Genomic DNA, 27,911 nt, shown 5'->3' on the forward strand with positions numbered 1-27,911 from the left:
GCGTTCAACCGCCATGCCGTCAAACGCAGCCGTGGTAAGTCTTGGAACAGACAGGGCCCCTGTTGCAACAAGTCCTGTCCTAGAGGCAGAGGCCACAGGTCCTCTGTGAGCATTTCTTGCAGATCTGGATACCAAGTCTTTCTTGGCCAATCCGGAACAATGAGTATTGTTCTCACTCCTCTTTTTCTTATGATTCTCAGCACCTTGGGTATGAGAGGAAGAGGAGGAAATACATAGACCTACTGGAACACCCACGGTGACACCAGTGCGTCCACAGCTATTACCTGAGGGTCTCATGACCTGGCGCAATACCTCTGTAGCTTTTTGTTGAGGCGGGATGCCATCACGTCCACCTGTGGCAGTTCCCACCGACTTGCACTCTGCGTGAAGACTTCTTGATGAAGTCCCCACTCTCCCGGGTGGAGGTCGTGCCTGCTGAGGAAGTCTGCTTCCCAGCTGTCCACTCCCGGGATGAACACTGCTCACTGCTTACGTGATTCTCCGCCCAGCGAAGAATTCTGGTGGCTTCTGACTGAATCAGAACCGGTTGGTCGCGAAGCAGGGTCTCCGCTTGACGTAGGGCGTTGTATACGGCCCTTAATTCCAGGATGGTGATGTGAAGGCAAGTCTCCTGATTTGACCACAGACCTTGGAAATTCCTTCCCTGTGCGACTGCTCCCCACCCTCGGAGGCTTGCATCCATGGTCACCAGGACCCAGTCCTGAATGCCTAATCTGTGGCCCTTGAGAAGGTGAGCACTCTGCAGCCACCACAGGAGAAACACCCTGGCCCTGGGGGGATAGGGTGATTAACCGATGCATCTGAAGATGTGATCCGGACCACTTGTCCAGTAAGTCCCATTGAAAAGGTCCTCGTAAGGAACCTGCCGAAGGGAATGGCCTCTTATGATGCCACCATCCTTCCCAGGACTCTACTGCAGTGATGCACTGACACCTGTTTTGGTTTTAATAGGTTCCTGACCAGTGTCATGAGCTCCTGAGCTCTCTCTATCGGGAGATAAACCCTTTTCTGGTCTGTGTCTAGAATCATGCCTAGGAAAGACAGATGAGCCATAGGAACCAACTGCGACTTTGGAATATTTAGAATCCAGCCGTGTTGCCGTTACACTTCCAGAGAAAGTGATACGCTGTTCAGCAACTGCTCTCTTAATCTCGCTTTTATGAGGAGATCGTCCAAGTACTGGATAATTGTGACACCATCATTTCCGCCATTACCTTGGTGAAGATTCTCGGGGCCGTGGGGAGACCAAACGGCAACGTCTCAAATTGGTAATGACAATCCTGTACCGCAAATCTGCGGTACGCCTGATGAGGTGGATAAATGGGGACATGAAGGTATGCATCCTTTATGTCCAGAGACACCATAAAATCTCCCCCTTTCAGGCTTGCGATGACCGCTCTTAGCGATTCCATCTTGAACTTGAACCTTTTCAGGTATATGTTCAGGGATTTTAAATTCAATATGGGTCTGACCGAACCGTCCGGTTTCGGGACTACAACATGGTCGGATAATAACCCCCTCCTTGTTGAAGGAGGGGAACCTTGACCACCACCTGTTGAAGATACAATTTGTGAATTGCAGTTAACACTATTTCCCTCTCGTGGGGGGGAAGCCGGCAGGGCCGTCGGTGAGGAGGCATCTCCTCAAAGTCCAGCTTGTATCCCTGAGACCCAATATCAATTGCCCAGGGATCCAACAGGGAGTGAACCCACTTGTGGCTGAAATTATGAAGACGTGCCCCCACCGGGCCTAGCTCCGCCTGTGGAGCCCCAGCGACATGCAGTGGATTTTGTAGAGGCTGGGGAGGACTTCTGTTCCTGGGAACTAGCTGTGTTGTGCAGCTTCTTTCCTCTGCCCCTGCCTCTGGCAAGAAAGGACGCACCTCGAACTTTCTTGTTTCTTTGTGATCGAAAGGCTGCATTTGATAATGTCTTGCTTTCCTAGGCTGTGCAGGAATATAAGGCAAAAGATCAGAATTACCAGCTATAGCTGTGGAGACCAGGTCCGAGATCCCTTCTCCACACAATCCTCAGCCTTCCATATGCCTCTTAAGTCGGCATCACCTGTCCATTGCATATTCTACAGGACACGTCAATCAGAAATCGACATAGCGTTGACTCTAGAATCTAGTAGACTAATGTCTCTTTGGGCATGTTAGATATATATATAGATATATATATCTATCTTAAAACAGCATCCTTAATATATATATATATATATATATATATATATATATATATATATATATATATATATATATCCTTCCACAATGACCCGGCACTCCTGCGGTCCCCTCCGCAACAGCAAATCTGCTCCTGGTGCCCTCCTCCTAGAGGTGATCCTCTGAAGTATATGGCATGCAATGAGGCGGCACTCCGGAGACTTTAAAGTGAATTTATTGCAGTGTCTACGTTTCGGGGACACAGCCCCTTCGTCAGGATACATGTGAACAACAGAAATACAGTGTTTAAATACCTTTGTGAAGTCTGTACCACCCGCCGTTTCCAGCCGCGCAGCCCGGTTTCCGGTCGCGTCCTCCCGGTCCCGCCGGAAGTGACGTCACGCCGGCCCGTCCGGCATACGCGTTGTGGCTGAGGAAGAAACACCATGGAAACATATAAACAATATGTCAGCCTCCATGGTCTACTATAACAGGATACAATTATTAAAATATTAAATCAAAGCAGCAATTGCAGTGCATAAAACCATAAAATATGACGATCTGATATAATCATAAACATATATTAATTTCCAACAACAATCATCAGAGCGAAAATAGTGCAAAAAATAAAAAAGTTAAAACAATGCTGCCAATAATTATGTGATAAAGCCCATTTGGGCCTGTGAATTACATAAGTTACTAATCCTTAAGCTGACAATTACTCCCATTAATATTAAGATGTCCTATTTGTTAGAGTGTGGTGTAACTATCTCTTAATATGCATTATAAATATTATTTCCCCTGGGTATAAGGGGCAACTCACCCCCTGTAATACCTTACTATATGCATCATAAAAAGCACCTCAAATTAAGTGCTTCATTTAGCCCTTTTGGGGCCAGTGTGTTTAATGTATGAATCCAGCGTGATTCCAATTGTAGCAGTTTTTTAGATCTGTCACCACCCCTTAGGGAATTGGGGACTTGATCAATGATTTTGTACCGCAATGTGGCCATATTATGTGGTTTTTTAGCAAAATGCCGGGCCACTGGTTGATCACTATCCCCTGTTTTTATGGCTTCACGAATGGCATATCTCTGTTGCGCCATTCTGATCTTGAAAGCGCAGTCCGTCTTGCCTACATATGATAAGCCACACGGGCATGTCAGTAAATAAACCACAAATTTTGATTCACATGACAAAAAATATTTGATGGTATATGCTTTCCCTGTATGGGGATGCAGAAATTTTGTGCCCGGTGTCATATAGCTGCATGTAGTGCACCCCTTACACCGGTAGCACCCTGCTTTTTTACTTAGAAAATGTTCTTTTGGAGTGTTAAACTGAGATATATCAGTTTTAACAACAACATCTCTTATACTGCGATTTCTAGAGTAGCTCGGTAATAATCTAGATTGAAACACATCCCCTAGCCCTTTATCTGTGGCCACTATGGGCCAAATTTGTTTGGTTCTCTTGGTTAAATGAGGGCTGCTAGTATTAAAACTTGTCACCCAAGGGAATCTGCCCTGCAGTTGTTTTTGAGACTTTGGTTCTAATAGTTCAGGCACTACACAATATGACATTAAAATTTTTGGAGCGGGGCTATCCCATTAAATTGTTAAAAGCAGCAAGGAAGAAAGCCATAAACTGTTCCAGGGAACAACTATTAGAACCAAAGTCTCAAAAACAACTGCAGGGCAGATTCCCTTGGGTGACAAGTTTTAATACTAGCAGCCCTCATTTAACCAAGAGAACCAAACAAATTTGGCCCATAGTGGCCACAGATAAAGGGCTAGGGGATGTGTTTCAATCTAGATTATTACCGAGCTACTCTAGAAATCGCAGTATAAGAGATGTTGTTGTTAAAACTGATATATCTCAGTTTAACACTCCAAAAGAACATTTTCTAAGTAAAAAAGCAGGGTGCTACCGGTGTAAGGGGTGCACTACATGCAGCTATATGACACCGGGCACAAAATTTCTGCATCCCCATACAGGGAAAGCATATACCATCAAATATTTTTTGTCATGTGAATCAAAATTTGTGGTTTATTTACTGACATGCCCGTGTGGCTTATCATATGTAGGCAAGACGGACTGCGCTTTCAAGATCAGAATGGCGCAACAGAGATATGCCATTCGTGAAGCCATAAAAACAGGGGATAGTGATCAACCAGTGGCCCGGCATTTTGCTAAAAAACCACATAATATGGCCACATTGCGGTACAAAATCATTGATCAAGTCCCCAATTCCCTAAGGGGTGGTGACAGATCTAAAAAACTGCTACAATTGGAATCACGCTGGATTCATACATTAAACACACTGGCCCCAAAAGGGCTAAATGAAGCACTTAATTTGAGGTGCTTTTTATGATGCATATAGTAAGGTATTACAGGGGGTGAGTTGCCCCTTATACCCAGGGGAAATAATATTTATAATGCATATTAAGAGATAGTTACACCACACTCTAACAAATAGGACATCTTAATATTAATGGGAGTAATTGTCAGCTTAAGGATTAGTAATTTATGTAATTCACAGGCCCAAATGGGCTTTATCACATAATTATTGGCAGCATTGTTTTAACTTTTTAATTTTTTGCACTATTTTCGCTCTGATGATTGTTGTTGGAAATTAATATATGTTTATGATTATATCAGATCGTCATATTTTATGCTTTTATGCACTGCAATTGCTGCTTTGATTTAATATTTTAATAATTGTATCCTGTTATAGTAGACCATGGAGGCTGACATATTGTTTATATGTTTCCATGGTGTTTCTTCCTCAGCCACAACGCGTATGCCGGACGGGCCGGCGTGACGTCACTTCCGGCGGGACCGGGAGGACGCGACCGGAAACCGGGCTGCGCGGCTGGAAACGGCGGGTGGTACAGACTTCACAAAGGTATTTAAACACTGTATTTCTGTTGTTCACATGTATCCTGACGAAGGGGCTGTGTCCCCGAAACGTAGACACTGCAATAAATTCACTTTAAAGTCTCCGGAGTGCCGCCTCATTGCATGCCATATATATATATATATATATATATATATATATATATATATATATATACACACACACACACACACACACACACATATACTAGGGTCTCAATCTCTGCTGATAAGGTACCTGACCACGCTGCTACAGCGCTATAAACCCATGCCGACACAATCGCCGGTCTGAGTATTGTATCAGAATGTGCACGCTATCTGCAGGATCCCTGAGGATAGCTGTTAAGTCAGGGCTACCTTTTGGGCAAACGTGACACCCTAGGGGAAGATTCCCATCGTATCCTGGCCCTAGTAGGGAAAGGATACTCCCTGAGAATTCTTTGTGGGCAACTGCAGTCTCTTGTCTGGAGATTCCCGCTCTTTTTCATCATGAGAGGAGGGAAATTTACCTCAGCTTTCTTCCCCTTAAACATGTGTCAGGGACAGATGAGTCATCAGTGATATGCAAATCATCTTTTATTACAATAATCATATATTGAATACTTTCCTGCCATTTTGGCTGTAACTTTGCATTATCGTAGTCGACACTGGAGTCAGACTCCGTGTCGATATCAGTGTCTATTATTTTGGATAGTGATCAATGAGAGACTCTGAAGGTCTCTGCGACATAGGGACAGACATGGGTAGATTCCCTGTCTGTTCCCTAATCTTTTGTGCAATAATTTCACCTTAGCATTTAGTTACACATATCCAAACAGGTGTCGGCGTTGTCGACGGAGACACCCCTCACACACACATTTGCTCCATCTACTCCTTAGGGGAGCCTTTTACCTCAGACATGTCGACACACACGTACTGACACACCACACACTCAGGGAATGCTCATCTGAAGACAATTCCCCCACAAGGCCCTTTGGAGAGACAGAGAGAGAGTATGCCAGCACACACCCCAGCGCTATTAACCCAGGAATAACACAGTAACTTAATGTTAACCCAGTAGCTGCTGTTTATATTGATTTTTGCGCCTAATTATGTGCCCCCCCTCTCTTTTTACCCTCTTCTACCGTGTATCTGCAGGGGAGAGGCTGGGGAGCTTCCTCTCAGCGGTGCTGTGGAGAAAAAACATGGCGCTGGTGAGTGCTGAGGAAGAAGCCTCGCCCCCTCGACGGCGGGCTTCTGTCCCGCTTAAATATACATTTTCTTGGCGGGGGCTCATACATATATACAGTGCCCAACTGTATATATGCTAAACTTTTGCCAAAGAGATCCCAATTGCTGCCCAGTGCGCCCCTCCCCCTGCGCCCTGTACCCTTACAGTGACCGGAGTATGTGAGGTGTGTGTGGGAGCAATGGCGCACAGCTGCAGTGCTGTGCGCTACCTCAGTGAAGACCGGAGTCTTCTGCCGCCGATTTCAAAGTCTTCTTGCTTCTCATGCTCACCCGGCTTCTGTCTTCCGGCTCTGCGAGGGGGACGGCGGCGCGGCTCTCGGATCGGACGACGAGGGTGAGATCCTGTGTACGATCCCTCTGGAGCTAATGGTGTCCAGTAGCCTAAGAAGCAGGACCTATCTTCAGAGAGTAGGGCTGCTTCTCTCCCCTCTGTCCCACGATGCCGGGAGTCTGTTGCCAGCAGAGCTCCCTGAAAATAAAAAACCTAACAAAATACTTTCTTACAGCAAGCTCAGGAGAGCTCACTGAACAGCACCCAGCTCGTCTGGGCACAGATTCAAACTGAGGTCTGGAGGAGGGACATAGAGAGAGGAGCCAAAGCACACCAGAATCTAAATTATTTCTTAAAGTGCCCATGTCTCCTGCGGAGTCCGTCTATTCCCCATGGTCCTTACGGAGTCCCCAGCATCCACTAGGACGTTAGAGAAAGGACTGCATTTGATAATGTGGCGCTTTCTTAGGTTGTGAGGGAACATAAGGCAACAAATTCGATTTACCTGCCGTAGCTGTGGAGACCAGGTCCGAGACCTTCCCCAAACAACTCCTCACCCTTGAAAGGTAAAACCTCCATATGTCTTTTTGAGTCGGCATCACCTGTCCATTGCCGGGTCCAGAGGACTCGTCTAGCAGAGATTGACATAGCGTTTATTCTGGAACCCAGTAAACTAATGTCTCTTTGAGCATCCCTCATATATAAAGACAGCATCATTTATATGGCCCAGGGTCAATAAAATGGTATCCTTATCTAGGGTCTCAATCTCCGCCAATAAGGAATCTGTCCATGCTGCTACCGCGCTACAAACCCAGGCCGACGCAATTGCCGGTCTGAGTAATGTACCAGAATGTGTGTAAATGGATTTCAAGGTAATCTCCTGCTTGCGGTCAGCAGGATCCTTGAGGGTAGCCGTATCTTGTGATGGCAGCGCTATCTTTTTTGACAAGCGTGTCAACGCTTTGTCCACCTAGGGTAGGATTCCCACCGTATCCTGTCCGTTGGCGGGAAAGGATACGCCATGAGAATCCTTTTGGGAATCTGCAGCTTTTTGTCTGGAGATTCCCACGCTTTTTCACATAATTCGTTCAACTCATGTGAGGATGGAAAAGTTACCTCGGGCTTCTTTCCCTTATACATGTGTACCCTCGTGTCAGGGACAGGGGGTTCCTCTGTGATATGCAACACTTCTTTTATTGCAATAATCATATATCGAATACATTTAGCCACTTTTGGCTGTAATTTTACATCATCGTAGTCGACATTGGAGTCCGAATCCATGTCGGTATCAGTGTCTGCTATTTGGGATAGTGGGCGCTTCTGAGACCCTGAAGGTCCCGGCGACATAGGGACAGACACGGGTTCACTCCCTGACTGTTCCTTCAGCTTTGTCTAATCTCTTGTGCAATAAGTTCACACTAGCACTTAAAACATTCCACATATCCACCAGTCAGGTGTCGGCACCGCCGACGGAGACCTCACATTCATACGCTCCCCCTCCTCCCTAGGTGAGCTTTCTACCTCAGACATATCGACACACGCGTACCGACACACCACACACACAGGGAACCTCTTATTTGAAGACAGTTCCCCACCAGGCCCTTTGGAGAGACAGAGAGAGAGTATGCCAGCACACACCCCAGCGCTATATGACCCAGGAAAAAAACACAATAATTTATGTTTACCCAGATAGCGCTGTTTACATATACAATATGCGCCTAATTTTGTGCCCCCCCTCTTCTTTAAAACCCTCTGTCTACTGTGGTATAAGCAGGGGAGAGCCCGGGGAGCTTTCTCTCAGCGGTGCTGTGGAGAAAAATGGCGCTGGTGAGTGCTGAGGGAGAAGCCCCGCCCCCTCGGCGGTGGGCTTCTGTCCCGCTTAAAATCTCAAAATTTGGCGGGGGCTCTTATATATATATATATATATATATATATACATATATACACACAGTGCCCAGCTGTATATATACTTATTTGTGCCAAAAAGAGGTCTATATGCTGCCCAGGGCGCCCCCCCTGCACCATGCACCCTTACAGTGACTGCCGTGTGTGAGGTGTATGGGAGCAATGGCGCACAGCTTTACTGCTGTGCGTTACCTCAGTGAAGATCATGAAGTCTTCTGCCGCCTCTGAAGTCTTCTTTTCTTCTCATACTCATCCGGCTTCTATTTTCGGCTCTGCGAGGGGGACGGCGGCGCGCCTCTGGGACGGACGGCGAGGGTGAGACCTGCGTACCGATCCCTCTGGAGCTAATGGTGTCCAGTAGCCTAAGAAGCAGAGCCTTGAAACTCACAGAAGTAGGTCTGCTTCTCTCCCCTCAGTCCCTCGATGCAGGGAGTCTGTTGCCAGCAGGCTCCCTGAAAATAAAAAACCTAACAAATATACTTTGTCAGGAAGCTCAGGAGAGCTCCCTGAAGTGCACCCATCTCCTCTGGGCACAGTACCAAACTGAGGTCTAGAGGAGGGGCATAGAGGGAGGAGCCAGTGCACACCCAGACCTAAAGTCTTTCTTAAAGTGCCCATGTCTCCTGCGAGGCCCGTCTATCCCCATGGTCCTTACGGAGTCCCCAGCATCCTCTAGGAAGTTATAGAAAAATATGTGATTTTTTACCTTAACATAATATTGTCCCTTATTGGTTTTTACAGCCGGCGCCAGTATATATTTCTTTACAGGAACTTGATGTCCACCTAAGTCCGCGGCTCAAACAGGGAAGATTGTAGAAAAGTCAAAACCAGGTTGAAATCCCACAGAGCTGTAGTTGGATCAAAATGTGGCTGGACCAGATGACTTCCTGGAGAAAAGTGTGAACTTGTGGTAGTAGGGCTAAACGCCACTGAAAGAAAACAGATAAGGCCGACACTTGAACTTTCAGCGACCTCAAGTGCAAACCAGCATCTAGCAGTAAGAGGAGCAGAGAGGGAAGACTGAAAGAGGCAGTGAGGAACCCACTCCCTTCACACAACATAAGATTGCCAAATGTGGTGATAGTGGGTGGCCGTCACCAGTTTTCGAGCATGGAGCATAGTGGGAATAATGGAACAGCAGCCATGCTATTAAACGCAACTAAGGTAAGTTGGGGTACATGAACGGACCTTGTTGCAAAAATAAGAATTTACTTACCGATAATTCTATTTCTCATAGTCCGTAGTGGATGCTGGGGACTCCGTCAGGACCATGGGGAATAGCGGGCTCCGCAGGAGACAGGGCACATCTAAAAAGCCTTTTTAGGTCACATGGTGTGTACTGGCTCCTCCCCCTATGACCCTCCTCCAAGCCTCAGTTAGGTACTGTGCCCGGACGAGCGTACACAATAAGGAAGGATCTTGAATCCCGGGTAAGACTCATACCAGCCACACCAATCACACCGTACAACTTGTGATCTGAACCCAGTTAACAGTATGATAACAAAACGAAGTAGCCTCTGAAAAGATGGCTCACAACAACAGTAATAACCCGATTTTGTAACAATAACTATGTACAAGCATTGCAGACAATCCGCACTTGGGATGGGCGCCCAGCATCCACTACGGACTATGAGAAATAGAATTATCGGTAAGTAAATTCTTATTTTCTCTAACGTCCTAGTGGATGCTGGGGACTCCGTCAGGACCATGGGGATTATACCAAAGCTCCCAAACGGGCGGGAGAGTGCGGATGACTCTGCAGCACCGAATGAGAAAACTCCAGGTCCTCTGTAGCCAGAGTATCAAATTTGTAAAATTTTACAAACGTGTTCTCCCCTGACCACGTAGCTGCTCGGCAAAGTTGTAATGCCGAGACTCCTCGGGCAGCCGCCCAAGATGAGCCCACCTTCCTTGTGGAGTGGGCCTTTACAGATTTAGGCTGTGGCACGCCTGCCACAGAATGTGCAAGTTGGATTGTGCTACAGATCCAACGTGCAATCGTCTGTTTAGACGCAGGAGCACCCATCTTGTTGGGTGCATACAATGTAAACAACGAGTCAGTTTTTCTGACTCCAGCTGTCCTTGAAATATATATTTTTAATGCTCTGACAACGTCCAGTAACTTGGAGTCCTCCAAGTCGCTAGTAGCCGCAGGCACCACAATAGGCTGGTTTAAGTGAAATGCCGAAACCACCTTAGGGAGAAATTGAGGACGCGTCCTCAATTCTGCCCTGTCCGAATGGAATATCAGATATGGGCTCTTGTATGACAAAGCTGCCAACTCTGAAACTTTCCTGGCAGAAGCCAGGGCCAACAGCATGGTTACCTTCCATGTAAGGTATTTTAATTCTACCGATTTTAACGGCTCAAACCAATGAGATTTGAGAAAATTTAGAACCACGTTCAAATCCCACGGTGCCACTGGAGGCACTATTGGGGGTTGTATATGTAGTACACCTTTGACAAAAGTTTGTACTTCAGGCACTGACGCCAATTCCTTCTGGAAGAAAATTGATAAGGCCGAAATTTGAACTTTAATAGACCCCAATTTTAGGCCCATAGACAATCCTGCTTGCAGGAAATGTAAGAATCGACCCAATTGAAATTCTTCCGTTGGAGCCTTCTTGGCCTCACACCACGCAACATATTTTCGCCAAATGCGGTGATAATGTTGTACAGTCACTTCCTTCCTAGCCTTAATCAAGGTAGGAATAACTTCCTCTGGAATGCCCTTTTCTTTTAGAATCCGGCGTTCAACCGCCATGCCGTCAAACGCAGACGCGGTAAGTCTTGGAACATACAAGGTCCCTGCTGAAGCAGATCCCTTCTCAGAGGTAGAGGCCACGGATCCTCCGTGAGCATCTCTTGAAGTTCCGGATACCAAGTTCTCCTTGGCCAGTCCGGAGCCACCAGTATCGTTCTTACTCCTCTTTTCCGTATAATTCTCAGCACCTTTGGTATGAGAGGCAGAGGAGGGAACACATACACTGATTGGTACACCCACGGTGTTACCAGAGCGTCCACAGCTATTGCCTGAGGGTCTCTTGACCTGGCGCAATACCTGTCCAATTTTTTGTTGAGGCGAGACGCCATCATGTCTACCTTTGGTTTTTCCCAACGGTTCACAATCATGTGGAAAACTTCTGGATGAAGTCCCCACTCTCCCGGGTGAAGGTCGTGTCTGCTGAGGAAATCTGCTTCCCAGTTGTCCACTCCCGGGATGAACACTGCTGACAGTGCTATGACATGATTCTCCGCCCAGCGCAGAATCCTTGCCGCTTCTGCCATTGCACTCCTGCTTCTCGTGCCGCCTTGTCGGTTTACGTGGGCGACTGCCGTGATGTTGTCGGACTGGATCAACACCGGCTGACCCTGAAGCAGCGGTTTTGCCAGACTTAGAGCATTGTAGATCGCTCTTAGCTCCAGTATATTTATGTGAAGAGACGTCTCCAGGTTTGACCACACGCCCTGGAAGTTTCTTCCCTTTGTGACTGCTCCCCAACCTCGTAGGCTGGCATCCGTAGTCACCAGGACCCAGTCCTGTATGCCGAATCTGCGGCCCACTAACAGATGGGCAGTCTGCAGCCACCACAGGAGAGACAACCTTGTTCTTGGTGACAGTGCTATCCGCTGATGCATGTGCAGATGCGATCCGGACCATTTGTCCAGCAGATCCCACTGAAATGTCCGTGCATGGAATCTGCCGAATGGAATCGCTTCGTACGAAGCCACCATCTTTCCCAGGACTCTTGTGCATTGATGTACTGACACCGTTCCTGGTTTTAGGAGGTTCCTGACAAGTTCGGATAACTCCCTTGCTTTCTCCTCCGGGAGAAACACCTTTTTCTGAACCGTGTCCAGAATCATTCCCAGGAACAGCAGACGAGTTGTCGGGGTCAATTGAGATTTTGGAAGATTCAGAATCCACCCGTGTTGCTGGAGCACTACCTGGGTTAGTGCTACACCGACTTCCAGCTGTTCTCTGGACTTTGCCCTTATCAGGAGATCGTCCAAGTAAGGGATAATTAATACGCCTTTTCTTCGTAGAAGAACCATCATTTCGGTCATTACCTTGGTAAAGACCCGAGGGGCCGTAGACAAACCAAACGGCATCGTTTGAAACTGATAATGACAGTCTTGTATCACGAACCTGAGATACCCTTGGTGTGAGGGGTAAATTGGGACATGCAGATAAGCATCCTTTATGTCCAGGGACACCATGAAGTCCCCTTCTTCCAGATTCGCTATCACTGCTCTGAGTGACTCCATCTTGAACTTGAATTTCTGTATGTACAGGTTCAAGGATTTCAGATTTAGAATAGGTCTTACCGAACCGTCCGGCTTCGGTACCACAAATAGTGTGGAATAATACCCCTTTCCCTGTTGTAGGAGGGGTACCTTGACTATCACCTGCTGAGAATACAGCTTGTGAATGGCTTCCAAAACCGACGTCCTTTCTGAGGGAGACGTTGGCAAAGCAGACTTTAGGAACCGGCGAGGGGGAAACCTTTCGAACTCCAGCATGTAACCCTGAGATATTATCTGCAGGACCCACGGGTCCACTTGTGAGTGAGCCCATTGATTGCTGAAAATCTTGAGTCGACCCCCCACCGTTCCTGGGTCCGCTTGTAAAGCCCCAGCGTCATGCTGATGGCTTTGTAGAACCCGGGGCGGGCTTCTGTTCCTGGGCAGGGGCTGCGTGCTGCCCTTTCTTACCCTTTCCTCTGCCTCTCGGCAGATAAGACTGTCCTTTTGGTCGCTTTTTATAGGAGCGAAAGGACTGCGGCTGAAAAGACGGTGTCTTTTTCTGTTGTGAAGGGGTCTGAGGTAAAAAGGTGGATTTGCCGGCAGTTGCCGTGGTCACCAGGTCCGAAAGACCGACCCCAAACAATTCCTCTCCTTTATATGGCAATACTTCCATATGCCTCTTGGAATCCGCATCACCTGACCACTGTCGCGTCCATAAACTTCTTCTAGCAGATATGGACATCGCGCTTACTCTTGATGCTAGAGTACAAACATCCCTCTGAGCATCTCGCATATAAAGAAAAGCATCCTTTAATTGCTCTAGAGTCAATAAAATACTGTCCCTATCCAGGGTCTCAATATTTTCAGTCAGAGAATCCAACCACACTACCCCAGCACTGCACATCCAGGCTGAGGCTATTGCCGGTCGCAGTATAACACCCGTATGTGTGTATATACTCTTCAGTGTAGTTTCCAGCCTCCTATCTGCTGGATCCTTGAGGGCGGCCGTATCAGGAGACGGCAACGCCACTTGCTTTGATAAACGTGTGAGCGCCTTATCCACCTTAGGGGGTGATTCCCAGCGCGCCCTAACCTCTGGTGGGAAAGGGTATAATGCCAACAACTTCTTTGAAATTAGCATTTTTCTATCGGGGGTAACCCACGCTTCATCACACACATCATTCAATTCCTCTGATTCTGGGAAAAATACAGGTAGTTTTTTCACCCCCCACATAATACCCCTTTTTGAGGTACCAGTAGTATCAGAGAGCTGCAAAGCCTCCTTCATTGCCGTGATCATATAACGTGTGGCCCTATTGGAAAATACGTTTACTTCCTCACCGTCGACACTAGATTCATCTGTGTCGGTACCCGTGTCAACTGACTGAGGTAAGGGACGTTTTACAGCCCCTGACGGTGTCTGAGATGCCTGAACCGGTACTAACTGGTTTGCCGGGCGTCTCATTTCGTCAACTGACTTTTGTAATGTGCTGACATTATCACGTAATTCCATAACCAAAGCCATCCATTCCCCAACTTCGTCCTCATACATGTCGACACACACGTACCGACACACACAGCAGCCACACAGTGAATGCTCTATTGAAGACAGGACCCTCCTAGCCCTTTGGGGAGACAGAGGGAGAGTTTGCCAGCACACACCAAAAGCGCTATACTGTATATAACAACCCTAGAAGGTGTTGTTTCTATATATGCGCTCTCAATATATAATTATATCGCCAATTTATGCCCCCCCTCTCTTTGTTACCCTGTTTCTGTAGTGCAGTGCAGGGGAGAGTCGTGGGAGCCTTCCTCACCAGCGGAGCCGTGCAGGAAAATGGCGCCGAGTGCTGAGGAGAATAAGCTCCGCCCCTTTTGCGGCGGGCTTTTCTCCCGGTTTTTCTAATAAACTGGCCTGGGTTAAATACATACATATAGCCTTAATGGCTATATGTGATGTATTTATTTGCCTCTAAGGTACTCTATATTGCTGCCCAGGGCGCCCCCAGCAGCGCCCTGCACCCTCCGTGACCGAGATCCGTGAGCCGTGTAGCAACAATGGCGCACAGCTGCAGTGCTGTGCGCTACCTCTATGAAGACTGAAGTCTTCTGCCGCCTGTTTCCGGACCTCCGTTCTGCCGTTCTTCAGCGTCTGTAAGGGGGATCGGCGGCGCGGCTCCGGGACGAACCCCAGGCTGACCTGTGTTCCGACTCCCTCTGGAGCTCAGTGTCCAGTAGCCTAAGACTTCAATCCTCCTGCAGGCAGGTGAGTTGCAAGTCTCTCCCCTAAGTCCCTCGTTGCAGTGCTCCTGTCGCCAGCAGGAGACACTGATTAGAAACCTAAAAAAAAACTTTTCTAACTAGCTCTTTAAGAGAGCCACCTAGATTGCACCCTCTCGGACGGGCACAAAAACCTAACTGAGGCTTGGAGGAGGGTCATAGGGGGAGGAGCCAGTACACACCATGTGACCTAAAAAGGCTTTTTTGATGTGCCCTGTCTCCTGCGGAGCCCGCTATTCCCCATGGTCCTGACGGAGTCCCCAGCATCCACTAGGACGTTAGAGAAATATCTGTTAGTAGAGGCAATGGCCATGGAATTTCGGCACACAGCAATTGAAAATCCAAGAACCACGTCCGACAAGGCCATCTGGAGCCACTAAAATGACGGTGGCGTCCTCACGCTTGAGCACCCATGGAAGAAGGGGGAAGGGAGGAAACAGATACACGAGTCTGTACATCCACAACACCGTCAAAGCATCTACCACCTCTGCAGCCAGGTCCCGCAACCTGGAGCGGTACCAGGGGCAAATGGTGGTTATGGTGGGAGGCCATGAGATCTATCTGTGGCCTGCCCAAACGCTTCAGAACCTCCTGGAACATGTCTTGATGAAGTAGTCTGCCTCACAGTTCTCCATTCCCAGGATGAACAGTGTAGAGCTTGCCACAGCGTGAAGTTCTGCCCACCGCAGGATGCAACTGACCTTGTGCATAGGCATGCAGCTTCGTGTTTGCCCCTGCCAATTTCTGTAGGCAATGGCTGCGGCGCTGTCCAACTGAACTGGAACGACCGGTAGAAAGTCAAATAAAGATTCAACGATCTGAGATTCAAGATAGGCCTGATGGAGCCATGTGGCTTTGGAACCACAAAAAGATTGGGAATAACAGCGTGGAGATCAAAAGCTTTTTGATCGACTTCTGAAGCACTTCCCGCCTCTGGTGACCCGTGGTGAAAAACCGAACTAGATTGTGAATCCAAACTGCCAGACAGAGCGGTCTCCGACTTTCTGAGCTATCCTTCAGGGCTGTAACACCAGGAACTGTCAATGTAGTCTTATTAGGGAAAAGAGAGACCAACGGAGGAGTCTCCCACTTTACTATAATAGCTGCAGGAAAGGAGTAGCTGGATATAAAATGCTTGGGCATCTGAAACTTCTTGTCAGGCCTCCAACCAGCAGACAATTGGTTGTTTAATTGCTAAGAAAAGCAATAGCTAATATCTGTATCTTAACAAACAAGGTAGTATCCTGAGATTCCGGTGACTCTGTGCCCTGAATCTTTAACACCTGACGAACTGCCAGGATGAGGGCTTCTATTCCCTGAGCACCCCGAGTGGAAGAAATCATTGCTCTGATACATCCCCCAACTCCTCTTCCTCCTCCTGGGAGAAGGCTTCCGCGCATGAGACGTCCGACTGTAGGACCGCAGGGAGTAGCCTCTGGAAGAAGATCCCATGATCTGCATCAGGCCCTCCAAAGATCGGGTCAATCCCGTCGCTTATGCTGGTTCTGTAGCTAGAGATAGTGGCAGGGGCCCAGAACTGGAACCCTCGCTCCTTGCAGATCCCCTCTCTTTATGGGATGCTACTAATTCAGAAGTGAAGTCAGACATGACTCACGCCAAAGTGGATACCCAAGGCGGAGTCGAAGCAGGGGAAGATCCTTCAGGGACAAGCTCGCCCAGAAGTCCCATAAAGCCGCTCTGTCAGAGGTGCCTGAGACAATTTAGTGTTGCAGTTAGCACAGGCACACACTTTCTGAGAGACTTTAGATGCTGTGCTTTTGCCTGTCATGGTGCACTGTACACACACACACACACACACACACACACACACACACACACCAGTGTCAAGAAGGACAAAAATACTGGTACCTCACAGTATAGAGAAACAGTACTTCCCGTATGCAAATTCTCTATATCCAACAACCCAGCAATGCCACCTGTGCACTCACGGCACCTCTACTGGACAGATCTTGTGCTGAAGGGTCTGAAGCTGTACCTTGTTGGAGATTTGCGCTGTATGCTGTAGGTGCAGCACTGCATGCAGTGAGAAACGCTGTCTCCGTTAAGATGGTGTCTCCCACGCAATTCAGAACAGTCTGGAGGCAGGCAGTGAAGGAGGGAGGCGCATCAGAGAGCTATAGGCACGAGAAAGCCCTCCCCGGCCGTCTGAATCAGGCGGATGTCTGCAGTGCTGAAGCTAGACCCCCTCCATCTGCTAGTGCCGGGACGCAGTATATTAAAAAATGAAAGTGAAAACAGCCGCTTGCAATGACAGCACAATATAGCACTGGCTGTCAGAGCTGACTGCTGCTGTATGACAATGCTGCTTGTAGGAGCTGCGCTTGTGATCAGGATCTGCAAAGGGGTGCAGTGGGGTACCACAGTAATTATAACCCCATTCCCCAGCTAGCCAGAGGAATGGGGACTACTTACTGCTGACGAACCATCGGTTTGCGGTGGGTTGTGGAGACGCGACAGAACTTTTTTAAAAGATGTGGCAGGTCCCTCCCTTGGCTTATATCAGGTGGCCAGAAAACCAGGCACCAGCTCTCTGTAAATGGCAGTGGCGGGTCCCTCCTAAGGCATCCATGTAGCAATCTTGCTGTCAGACTGTCCTCAATACTTGAAATTTAGCCCCTAGTAACCAGCTCCCTTAGGCACATTTCTAAAACTGCTGAGGGATACAGGGAAAGAGTCTATAAGTGCCAGCTCCACTCATTCACCCGTCTATACCCCAGTTTCTTGTGCTCCAGTGCTCCCTAGTGGATGAAGGAGAAACAGAAGCGATTAAATTAAATGGTTGAGAATATAAGAAAACAAGTTCTCGGGGAGTGAGTATAACCCACCCGAGACCCTAAGAAATAAAAACATAAACAAGGTGGACAAACCGTAATCTGGCTAAAATCGGTTTGCTCAAGGTTAGGGCATATTCCTAAATCAGAGAGCAACTGACAAAATGTATGGCGGGATATGCAATTATCAGCTGGAATTGGCAGAAATTATGTTGCACGGATAATTCCTTTTCCAATATTCTACTAAAGATGCTGGAAGATTACAATTTCAGGTTATGTCTGACTGCAATATAAGACTTGTGTTACAGAGGTGTAATGTTACAGCGAGTTCTGTAAAGGACAAATCTCACATGTGAGCTGCTGCTGAAGGCAATAACAAGTGTGATGTACCTGCTGTTTTCTCTGCCCGTTGCCTGGCAGCCTCATTTAGCACAGCCATTGATCTAATTGCTGCCCGCAGCACAGCCCATCGAAAGACAGACACTGGATCCATGCCGATGAGTTCACGGATGTATGCACTGTCACTGCTCCGGAGGAGAGCAACAATATCAGGTCTCATGTAGTCAGTATTTTTCTCACGAAAGTCCTGCAACAAAAGACAGACAAGAACACCATGTTTATTAAGGAAAGTGCGGTTTCTATAATTCAATACTTATATGTTAAGAGTGAATAAAAGCATCTTAATAAATCAAAATTAAGTTTGGGAAAGTAATAGAAGCAACTGTGCAGACCATCATATCAGTTATTTTAAGGCCATTATACATACTATTACACGTTTTAGCATAGCCTTAACATAAGGTGAAGTGCCCAAGTTACATCATACACAACCAGTAGAATATGAGATCCAAGCTCTCAAATATGTCAATAACACTGACCTTGATCTGGTACTTGACTTTGCCAGCAAAGTGACGTATGATGAATGCAGGCTCCATGACAGGTGTGCCTACAAAGTACTTATTCTCCTCGTGCTGCTGTTTAAACTTGGCCAGTAGAGTACGGTAGGTGGCATGAGGGAAACTGGACAGACAAAACCAAGCACATAAACTCTAAAATGTGCCAAACAATAAAAGAAAAAAAAAACTGGATGCATCATTTTATAGAGTTCGACACAGCTATCCTTGCAGACCAGTTTCACAGGAGTTTAACATTCCTACCCTGCACTGTCGTTTAGATGCTTAGATTATCTACCTGGTGGTTTACCCACTCAAAATCAATCAATCAAACAAATAAATAAATAAAAACACTTGTACATACTTGCTCTCCTCATCCAGTAGGTAGAAGAGGCCAGTTGGTTTCTTACTGATCAAATGGATGCAGCCAACGTTGTCTGTGTAATCTATGTTGTGCCAAGTAATTCCTTCACTTTGATATTCCTCCTGTGGGGAGTGAAAGGGGATGGAAGGGGGTTGATGTCACATCACATGACTTCAGTCGCACAAGATGCCAGCCATTATTACCACAATTCACAAAAACAATCCTTTTTTATTTATAGATTTGGCACATTTTCTGTTCGCAAAACGGTTACTTTGGTTAAGTCCCATTGTATATTTCTCACCTGTTCTAACTTGAATATGTGCTGATTGAAGTAATACTGGAGTTGCTCATTGGCATAATTAATGCAGAATTGTTCAAAGCTATTGTTTTCAAAATCTTCAAACCCAAAGATATCAAGAACTCCAATCGATAGACACTAAATAAACACAAGTAAATGATGTTGTGTTGTAAATATTACAGTACAAAACAACCATTCAGACCCATTTAACAACTGTGCAGGTTTGCAATTAGCTGACGAAGATGCAAGAGAACATAAGAGTGCAGCAGACTTAGGAATGTCAGTGCTATAAATGTAATGCGCCCTACACACTGGGCGATAACACTGCAAGATATTAATGAACGAGATAACATTCATATCGTGCAGTGTGGAGGCACCAGCGATGAATGATGCGCGGCCCCGCGCTCGTTTATTGCTGGTGCCCCGTCGGCTGTGCATGCAAGCCAATATGGACGAGATCGTCTATATTTGCCTGCACTTCTACGGAGCAGAGTGACGGGGGGAGTGAAGAAACTTCACTCCCCCCGTCACTGCCCCCCCGCCGCCGGGTCGCCCGTCTGCCGTATCGGCGGTCGGGCAGCTCGGAGGCATATCGCCGTATCTGTAGGGCCTATAAGTCCTAAACAAAACCTGCACAGAAGTGTAATAAGTATCAAACAGCAACACTGACACCAAGACAAACAGAGAAATTCAACTGCCGGCGGGAAATAAAAACAACAACCACCACCACCCACAGCTGCGGAGATTTGCTATTCAACTACAGTACAGATAAGACACTGATTTCTTTAGAGTGTGTGTCTATGTACATGAGTGAGTGTGTGACCAACCCCTAGAGGCAGCAGCTGGGAGAATTACCTCTCCCAGCAGCCCCTTCACCAGTGTAAAAATGGAGGGAGGACTACTGGAGGGATAAATATTGTTTGTAAAAAATATTTTTACATATGCCACAAAGTTTTCAGACCTGAAAACTCTGCAACCATTTTTTATTTATTTTTTAAATAGGATACCTACCGTGGGTATAGGTAGCGCGCATACCGCAATCACACAAAATTGTGCTAATTGAATTCCCCCCATAATGTTATACGGGAAAAGCTACAATTTATTCCGGAAGGAGAACCTTACTTGTTTTACACTCTCTTCTCAAGGAAAAATGATTAAAGGTTTTCTTCCAAGATAACCAAAGTTATATCGACTCTCCCAGATAGTTGCGGCTAATTGAATCTCACCCAGATAATTGTTGGTGAGATTCAACAATACAAATGAATCATATCACAGATCTATGCTCAGCAAGTTTGTTAAAGATCTTTTTATATTCAAAATACTGTATATTTGCTGTGACATACATTTAGTCAGTAGTGAATTCTCAATAAATAGTTTATATGTAGTACAAATTCACCTGCATCATGGAGGTTGTGCCATAGCGTGATGAAAGACTTTAGCAACTGCTAAGATAAATACAATTACAGTACAGATCTCAAGGAGAACAGCATTTGACCACTTCACTCACATTGACAGATTCCTCCACATCCTTTTTGTTTAGCAGAGCATGGTTTATTCTGAGAACGATCCAGTCAAACAAGGCACTGTACAGAGATTTTGCCATGGAGTCACGAGCAGTCACAGCCTGCAAGAAAAGACTTGTAAGAGAAAGGATTCCGTGCCACTAAAAAAGTATCATATGGTTTTTCAGCGATTATTATAATCTGAACCACCTTGACCCCTGCACACTATTTCCCTTCTTTTATGTAGTGGCACACAGGTGCTTCTTGTACATCATACTGATCTAGGAACTTACATGCTTTACCGTTAATTGCCTGCAATCAGTGCAAATGAAAAGGTTCTGACACACTAATACTAAAAAGCTCAACAAAGGCAGTGAGCAAGGTTCAGGAGCACATGAATTCTTGGGGTGCAGGAAAGCCAAGTTCCAAGGCATACTTAGGGGTGAATTCAAATGTTTGAAAAGTCAGTTGGGTGTCTGTTTTTTTCCTGTCGATTAAATTGTTTTTTCCTATCTAATAGACAGGATTAAACAGACCCCCAACTGACTTTTCAAACAATTGAATCTCCCCCATAATGTCAGATACTGTGTTGCTGGTCTAAAACCGAGTAAGCGGATAAGCTGGTTGTTCAAGTGTGCTCACTCACCTCATTGAGGCTATATGGCAATATGAGCTTCTCATTTACAGTAACGGTTTTCCTTTTGGTCAGAGCTTCCACCAGCATCTCTCGCTTAACCTGTTGGGGTGAAAAAACCCAAACAAAATAAAAAAAGGAAAGTACAGTAAGTAAAATGCATATATTATCAGTATATATTTTCCTACATGCAGTAAACCGAAAATAACACATTGTTACATAAGTACCAACATTTCATAACCAGGAATTGCAAAAAACAGCATGCCTAACACTTGTGAAGTGCTAGGTGTCCCTTAGTTGCCTCTCCTTCAAACAAGTGACACCTGGCCACTGCTGTGCTACTATGTAGTGCAGTAGCGACAGGGCAATACCTGCCAATGCTCCCAATGCGGTAGACATGTCTGCGGGTGGGAAAACAGGACAATGCCCTAAAATCAGGCTTTGTGAGGCTTAGCAAATTAATCACAATGATAGAAAACAAATTACGGCTGCAACTATAGAAAATGGTGCCAGAAGTCTTTACCTGAAGTAACTGTGATAATGTGTCCAGAACCTCAGGGGGACCAACGTCAAGACCCTCATCCCTCCCAGAAGCCTTCTTCTTGTAAGTCACATTACCCAAATAGAGAATTGCAGATAAAACTGAAAATATCCTACACAATGTAAAAACAATAGAGATTTAAGTATCACACTTTGAAATGGGTGGGGTTACAAGTATTTATTTTTGGAAACATACATTTATCTTGTTAGATCAGTAGGAGAATTAACAAAATGCGTACTGTTTCTTTGTGGCTGGGAGGAATCCGACCATTTCCATGGCTTGCTTCAATCTTTCAAAATCATGCCGAAGATCTTCTCCCTCCTCCACCTTGAAGTTGTTCTGAAAACCAAATATAGAATATAAAATTTCCTTAATGAGAAATGTACTTGTCACTGAACAGGCAACAAACAAATATTTAAAAATTGTTGTAGCCATACCAGTTTGTAAAGCAGGTTTTATGGCTTTATTTTATGCTTCTTAAACAAGCACATTTATAGTGGTGTAGGGAAATCGATGTGGAGCGTAGATTGTGAAAGGCTTATCTGGAGATCCTGGAGACTTCTCTTGTATATGCAGACTAAAGGGGGGTACTCACAGAGCGATCACTGCTTAAAATCTAAGCAATCTGACTAGATTGCTTAGATTTTAAGCAGCGATCATTCCGTGTGTACCCCCCACAGCGATAGCGATGCGCAGCCCCGCGCATCGCTATCGCTGGTGCTAGATTGGCCTGCATGCAGGCCAATCTAGCAGGTCGCTCACTTCACCCGCTGGTGAAGCTTCACAGCATTCCTCTGTGGGGAGAGGAGAACCTTCCAGAAGGACAACCATCTCTGCAGCAAACCACCAATCAGGCCTGTATGGCAGAGTGGCCAGACAGAAGTCACGCTTTGGTAAAAAGCACATGGCAGACCGCCTGGAGTTTGCCAAAATGCACCTGAAGGACTCTCAGACCATGAGAAACAAAATTCTCTGGTCTGATGAGACAAAGATTGAACTCTTTGGCATGAATGCCAGGCGTCATGTTTGGAGGAAACCTGCACCACTCATCACCAGGCCAATACAATCCCTACAGTGTAGCATGGTGGTGGCAGCATCATGCTGTGGGGATGTTCTTCAGCGGCAGGAACTGGGAGACTAGTCAGAATAGAGGGAAAGATGAATGCAGCAATGTACAGAAACATCCTGGATGAAAACCTGCTCCAGAGCGTTCTTGACCTCAGACTGGGGCGACGGTTCATATTTCAGCAGGACAACGACCCTAAGCACACAACCAAGATATCAAAGGAGCAGCTTCAGGACAACTCTGTGAATGTCCAGCCAGATACCAGACTTGAATCCGATTGAACATCTCTGGAGAGATCTGAAAATGGCTGTCCACCGACGCATCCCATCCAATCTGATGAAGCTTAAGAGGTGCTGCAAAGAGCAATGGGCGAAACGGCCCAAAGATAGATGTGCCAAGCTTGTGGCATCATATTCAAAAAGACTTGAGGCTGTAATTACTGCCAAAGGTGCATCAACAAAGTATTGTGCAAAGGCTGTGAATACTTATGTACATGTGATTTCTTAAGTTTTTTATTTTTAATGAATTTTCAAAAATCTCAAAAAAAACTTTAACGTTGTCATTATGGGGTATTTTGTGTAGAATTTTGAGGGGAAAAGAGGAATTAATTCCATTTTGGAGTAAGGCTGTAACTAACAAAATGTGGAAAAAGTGGAGTGCTGTGAATACTTTCCGGATGCACTGTACATTGTGACAAGAAGCTTACTAAATGGCTGAGAAGCCGGCACCTCAAACTCATGGCAGATGCAATTTTATATACAGCTGACTCAGCTCAAGAAGAGACAGTTCCAAAAAGGAGGCTGAACTGAAGCCGCGGCCACAGCCCAATCTTGTCAAAGTCTAGGACATTGCAATCAAAGGCCAAGGCGAAGTACAAATACAGAGATGAGAGCAGAGTGATAGAGGGGCTTAACAAAGTATGCTAGAAAATCAGAAGCGTGCGGAAGAGAAAGAAGGAGAAGTTTGAAAACTGGGAGTAAGAAGAGCATTGGAACAAAGAAAAAGGGAGAAAACATCTAAAGAGGACCAGTATAAACATTTTTTTTTTTTTTTAAACAGATACAGGAGAACAGGAAGCACAAAGGAGGTCGAGTGACAAAGCAAAAGGGGGTACACATGGGGAGATGTGTGCTGAGGGGAGGGGGGATGCTCACTTCATCCAGCGGTGAAGTGAGCGATCTAACTAGATTTGGCTCTTGCCAAATCTAGAGCCAGCGATAGCGACGCTCGGGACTGCGCATTGATGTCGCCGGCACCCTACACACGGAGCAATGTGTGCTTAACTTCTAAGCAAGCTATTCAGATTGCTTAGAAATTAAGTAAAAATCACTACGTGTGTACCCCCCTTAAGAAACCTTGATTGGCACACAGGACTTTTTAGGAGAGTTCAACACAGTTAACAGACAAAATAAAAGGAAGATTAGAAACTCTACAGGCTCTACAGACGAAGACAGAAGAGGAGGGGAAGTTAAAGACAAGACAAAAATGGATATCATTTATGCCTTCTATTGCAAACCTTTCATTACTGATAATAATACAGTGCAGATGTTTAGCTATATTGGAAATAGTTGCCATATAAAATGAGTAAATTCACTTACTATACTGCTGATTACTTTATGTATTAGCACCTTTCAACTATATACTGCTTTTTCACACTAGTGAATTAAAATCTGCCATCTGCATTAGGTTTGGTGTGTATGTGGAAAGTAGTTTTTTTTTCTTTACCCTTAAACATTTACCCTTTATTTAGCAACATAAACATTGGAGAACTCACAATTTTAATATAAAAAGTATTGATGCTTTACAACCTTGCCGCTGAAAGCAGTCAACATGTTAATAATCACAGTAAATCTGTATGTCTTCTTTGACACAATACACATTTTCCCCAGCCTAATCAGACATAACAGCAAAGACAGGAACAACAGAACACAATTTTAAAACCTGCCCTCAGGACAGACAAAAAGGGCATAGTAACACAGTCCAGACCAAACACATTGCTCCAGAAACAAAATGACTGCTCTGACTTATCCCTGTCAGCATGTTAAGCAGAGGCACTGGAAAGGACAGCAGAAAAAGAACAGCATTAATCTACTGAGGAAACACTAAACAGAAAAAAGTTAATCAAAACAAAGAGTATTGTAGAAAATTCACAAATACTTTACAAGTCATAGGGGCCCTATACATTAAACGACGCGCCGCCGAGGTGCCCGACGGCCGATACGGCCGACGAGCGACCCGGCGGCGGGGGGGCAGTGACGGGGGGAGTGAAGTTTCTTCACTCCCCCCGTCACCCGGCTGCATTGAAGTGCAGGCTAATATGGACGAGATCGTCCATATTGGCCTGCATGCACAGCCGACGGGAGATCAGCGATGAACGAGCGCGGGGACGCGCATCGTTCATCGCTGTAGTCTCCACACTGAAAGATATGAACGAGTTCTCGTTCATTTATGAACGAGATCGTTCATATCTTTCAAAATATCGCTGGGTGTGTAGGGCCTAATACATATTAGGGTCAAGCATAGGATTAGTTTTTCTCCACATAAATGGATCAAGATTGTTAATGAAATCAAAGACGTGGCTGTATTAAACATTTTATTTTAGTTTTAGAAGTAGTTTATTTTTGAATTTATGACCTAAAACATAACAAAATGAAGTTAAAAGAGGGGAGAGGGAAAAAAAAAGTGTACTATAAAAAAGTAAAATAGGATTTTAATACCTACCGGTAAATCCTTTTCTCTTAGTCCGTAGAGGATGCGGGGGATGCTTCAAGAACCATGGGGTATAGACGGGATCCGCAGGAGACATGGGCCCTTTAAGACTTTAAATGGGTGTTAACTGGCTCCTCCCTCTATGCCCCTCCTCCAGACTCCAGTTTTAGGAACTGTGCCCAGGGAGACGGACATTTCGAGGAAAAGGATTTTTTAAATTATTTTAAACTAAGGTGAGATATCAACCAGCTCACATCTCAAACACGCCGTACAACATGGCATTCAACAACAACGCATGTAACGGCATGACTAACATCAGCCACAGACTGACTGAACTCAACACAACATGTGTGTAACCATAACCAATAACTGCAGATACAGCCCGCACTGGGATGGGCGCCCAGCATCCTCTACGGACTAAGAGAAAAGGATTTACCGGTAGGTATTAAAATACTATTTTCTCATACGTCCTTGAGGATGCTGGGGATGCTTCAAGAACCATGGGGTTTATACCAAAGCTCTAGACCGGGCGGGAGAGTGCGGACAACTCTGCAGCACCGATTGACCAAACAAGAGGTCCTCCTCAGCCAGGGTATCAAACTTGTAAAACTTCGCAAAGGGTCTTAACACATGTATCTCTGTGTGACTATAGAGGGGACATCTCGTTTTGGTACAGGACGCTTATCAGCTTGCTTACTACTACTAAGTCTAATGCACAGCTGAAATGGGAACAAGACTTGGATCTTCCCCTATCTGAAGCCCAATGGGAACAAATTTTTATTTCTTCTTACCGAATGTCCAAGTGCTTGAATCACACGGAGATGCATATCAAACTCCTTAATAGACTATATTTAACACCAGATAGGCTACACTCATTCTGGCAGTCTTGTTCCAAATATTGCTGGCGTAACTGTGGGAAATAGGCCATATTTTCCATATGTTCTGGTCCTGTCCTTCCCTTCGACATTTCTGGACCGAGATATTTGCTTTGATTAATTCGGTCTTACACCTGTCCCTTACCCCCTTCTCCGGCCATGACCCTGCTCCACATTTTTCCTGCTGAGAAACCACCTCATCAGAGATATCTGGTGGGGCATATTTGTATAGCTGCCAGGGCTGCATTGGCCCAAAGTTGGAAACAAGCTTCTCCCCCTCCTCTATCACTAGTCACCAACAAAATTCAATTCCATTTTACTATGGAAACTGAGTTCATGCCTTACTCTTCTGCGGCCTCCTCCCCAATGGTAAAATGGAGAGCATGGCATGACTACGTCACTGCTGGAGGGGGTGTTTCGCCTTCCCCCTAACTGATTCGGCTTATACTTCCGCTCTGTGCACCGGCTGTGCCTTACTAGCCCTGTGTCTATTATTGATTATCTGTTTATTGATATGTTTTCATGTTTGACCCGTGTTTATCTTTATCCGTTTCTTTTTCCAAGATTACTTTGTATTTTTCCTATTGTATCTCTATTGGATTGTTATATTTGACTTCTGACAATTTTGATATTTGCAAGTTTACATCCTGTTCCCTTGGTTCTATGTACCCCCCCCCCCCCCCCCCCCCTCGCCCCTTCCTTCTTTCTGTACCCCTTCCAAAAAGAAAACTTGTTTTCAATAACAATTATTGATGGGGGGAAAAAAAACTTCGCAAAGGTGTTTGAACCCGACCAGGTAGCAGCTCGGCAAAGCTGTAATGTCGGGTCCCCTCGGGCAGCCGCGCAGGATGAGCCCACTTTTCTTGTAGAATGGCCTTTCACCGATTTCAGTAACTGCAATCCTGCTGTAGAATGAGCATGCAGAATTGTATTACAGATCCAGCGTGCAATAGTCTGCTTGGAAGCAGGAGCCCCAATCTTGTTGGGAGCCCACAGGACAAACAGAGCCTCTGTTTTCCTAATCTGCACCGTTCTGGCGACATATATCTTCAAAGCTCTGACCACATCGAGAGACTTCGACTCTGCCAAGGCGTCAGTAGCCACTGGCACCACAATAGGCTGGTTTACATGAACGAACGAAACCACTTTTGGCAGAAATTGCTGACGATTTCTCAATTCCGCTCTATCAGCATAGAAGATTAAATAGGGGCTTTTGTGAGACAAAG

At 45.9% G+C, this 27,911-nt stretch overlaps 1 protein-coding gene across 9 annotated transcripts in view; it reads right to left on the bottom strand.

Moving 5' to 3' along the window:
- Positions 1 to 27,911, bottom strand: part of MYO9B (myosin IXB) — a 284,115-nt gene that overhangs the window by 94,475 nt on the left and 161,729 nt on the right. For all 9 annotated transcript variants that reach the window (XM_063914492.1, XM_063914494.1, XM_063914490.1 and 6 more), the window contains exons 6-13: positions 22,274 to 22,374; positions 22,018 to 22,147; positions 21,507 to 21,596; positions 20,866 to 20,982; positions 19,362 to 19,496; positions 19,061 to 19,182; positions 18,682 to 18,823; positions 18,197 to 18,392 (exon numbers count right to left, since the gene is read on the bottom strand). In XM_063914492.1, the coding sequence (XP_063770562.1) occupies positions 18,197 to 18,392; positions 18,682 to 18,823; positions 19,061 to 19,182; positions 19,362 to 19,496; positions 20,866 to 20,982; positions 21,507 to 21,596; positions 22,018 to 22,147; positions 22,274 to 22,374 (1,033 nt within the window). The remainder of the gene's footprint in view (positions 1 to 18,196; positions 18,393 to 18,681; positions 18,824 to 19,060; positions 19,183 to 19,361; positions 19,497 to 20,865; positions 20,983 to 21,506; positions 21,597 to 22,017; positions 22,148 to 22,273; positions 22,375 to 27,911) is intronic.

This window comes from Pseudophryne corroboree, chromosome 1 (genome assembly GCF_028390025.1).
Source record: "Pseudophryne corroboree isolate aPseCor3 chromosome 1, aPseCor3.hap2, whole genome shotgun sequence".
NCBI lineage: Eukaryota > Metazoa > Chordata > Amphibia > Anura > Myobatrachidae > Pseudophryne > Pseudophryne corroboree.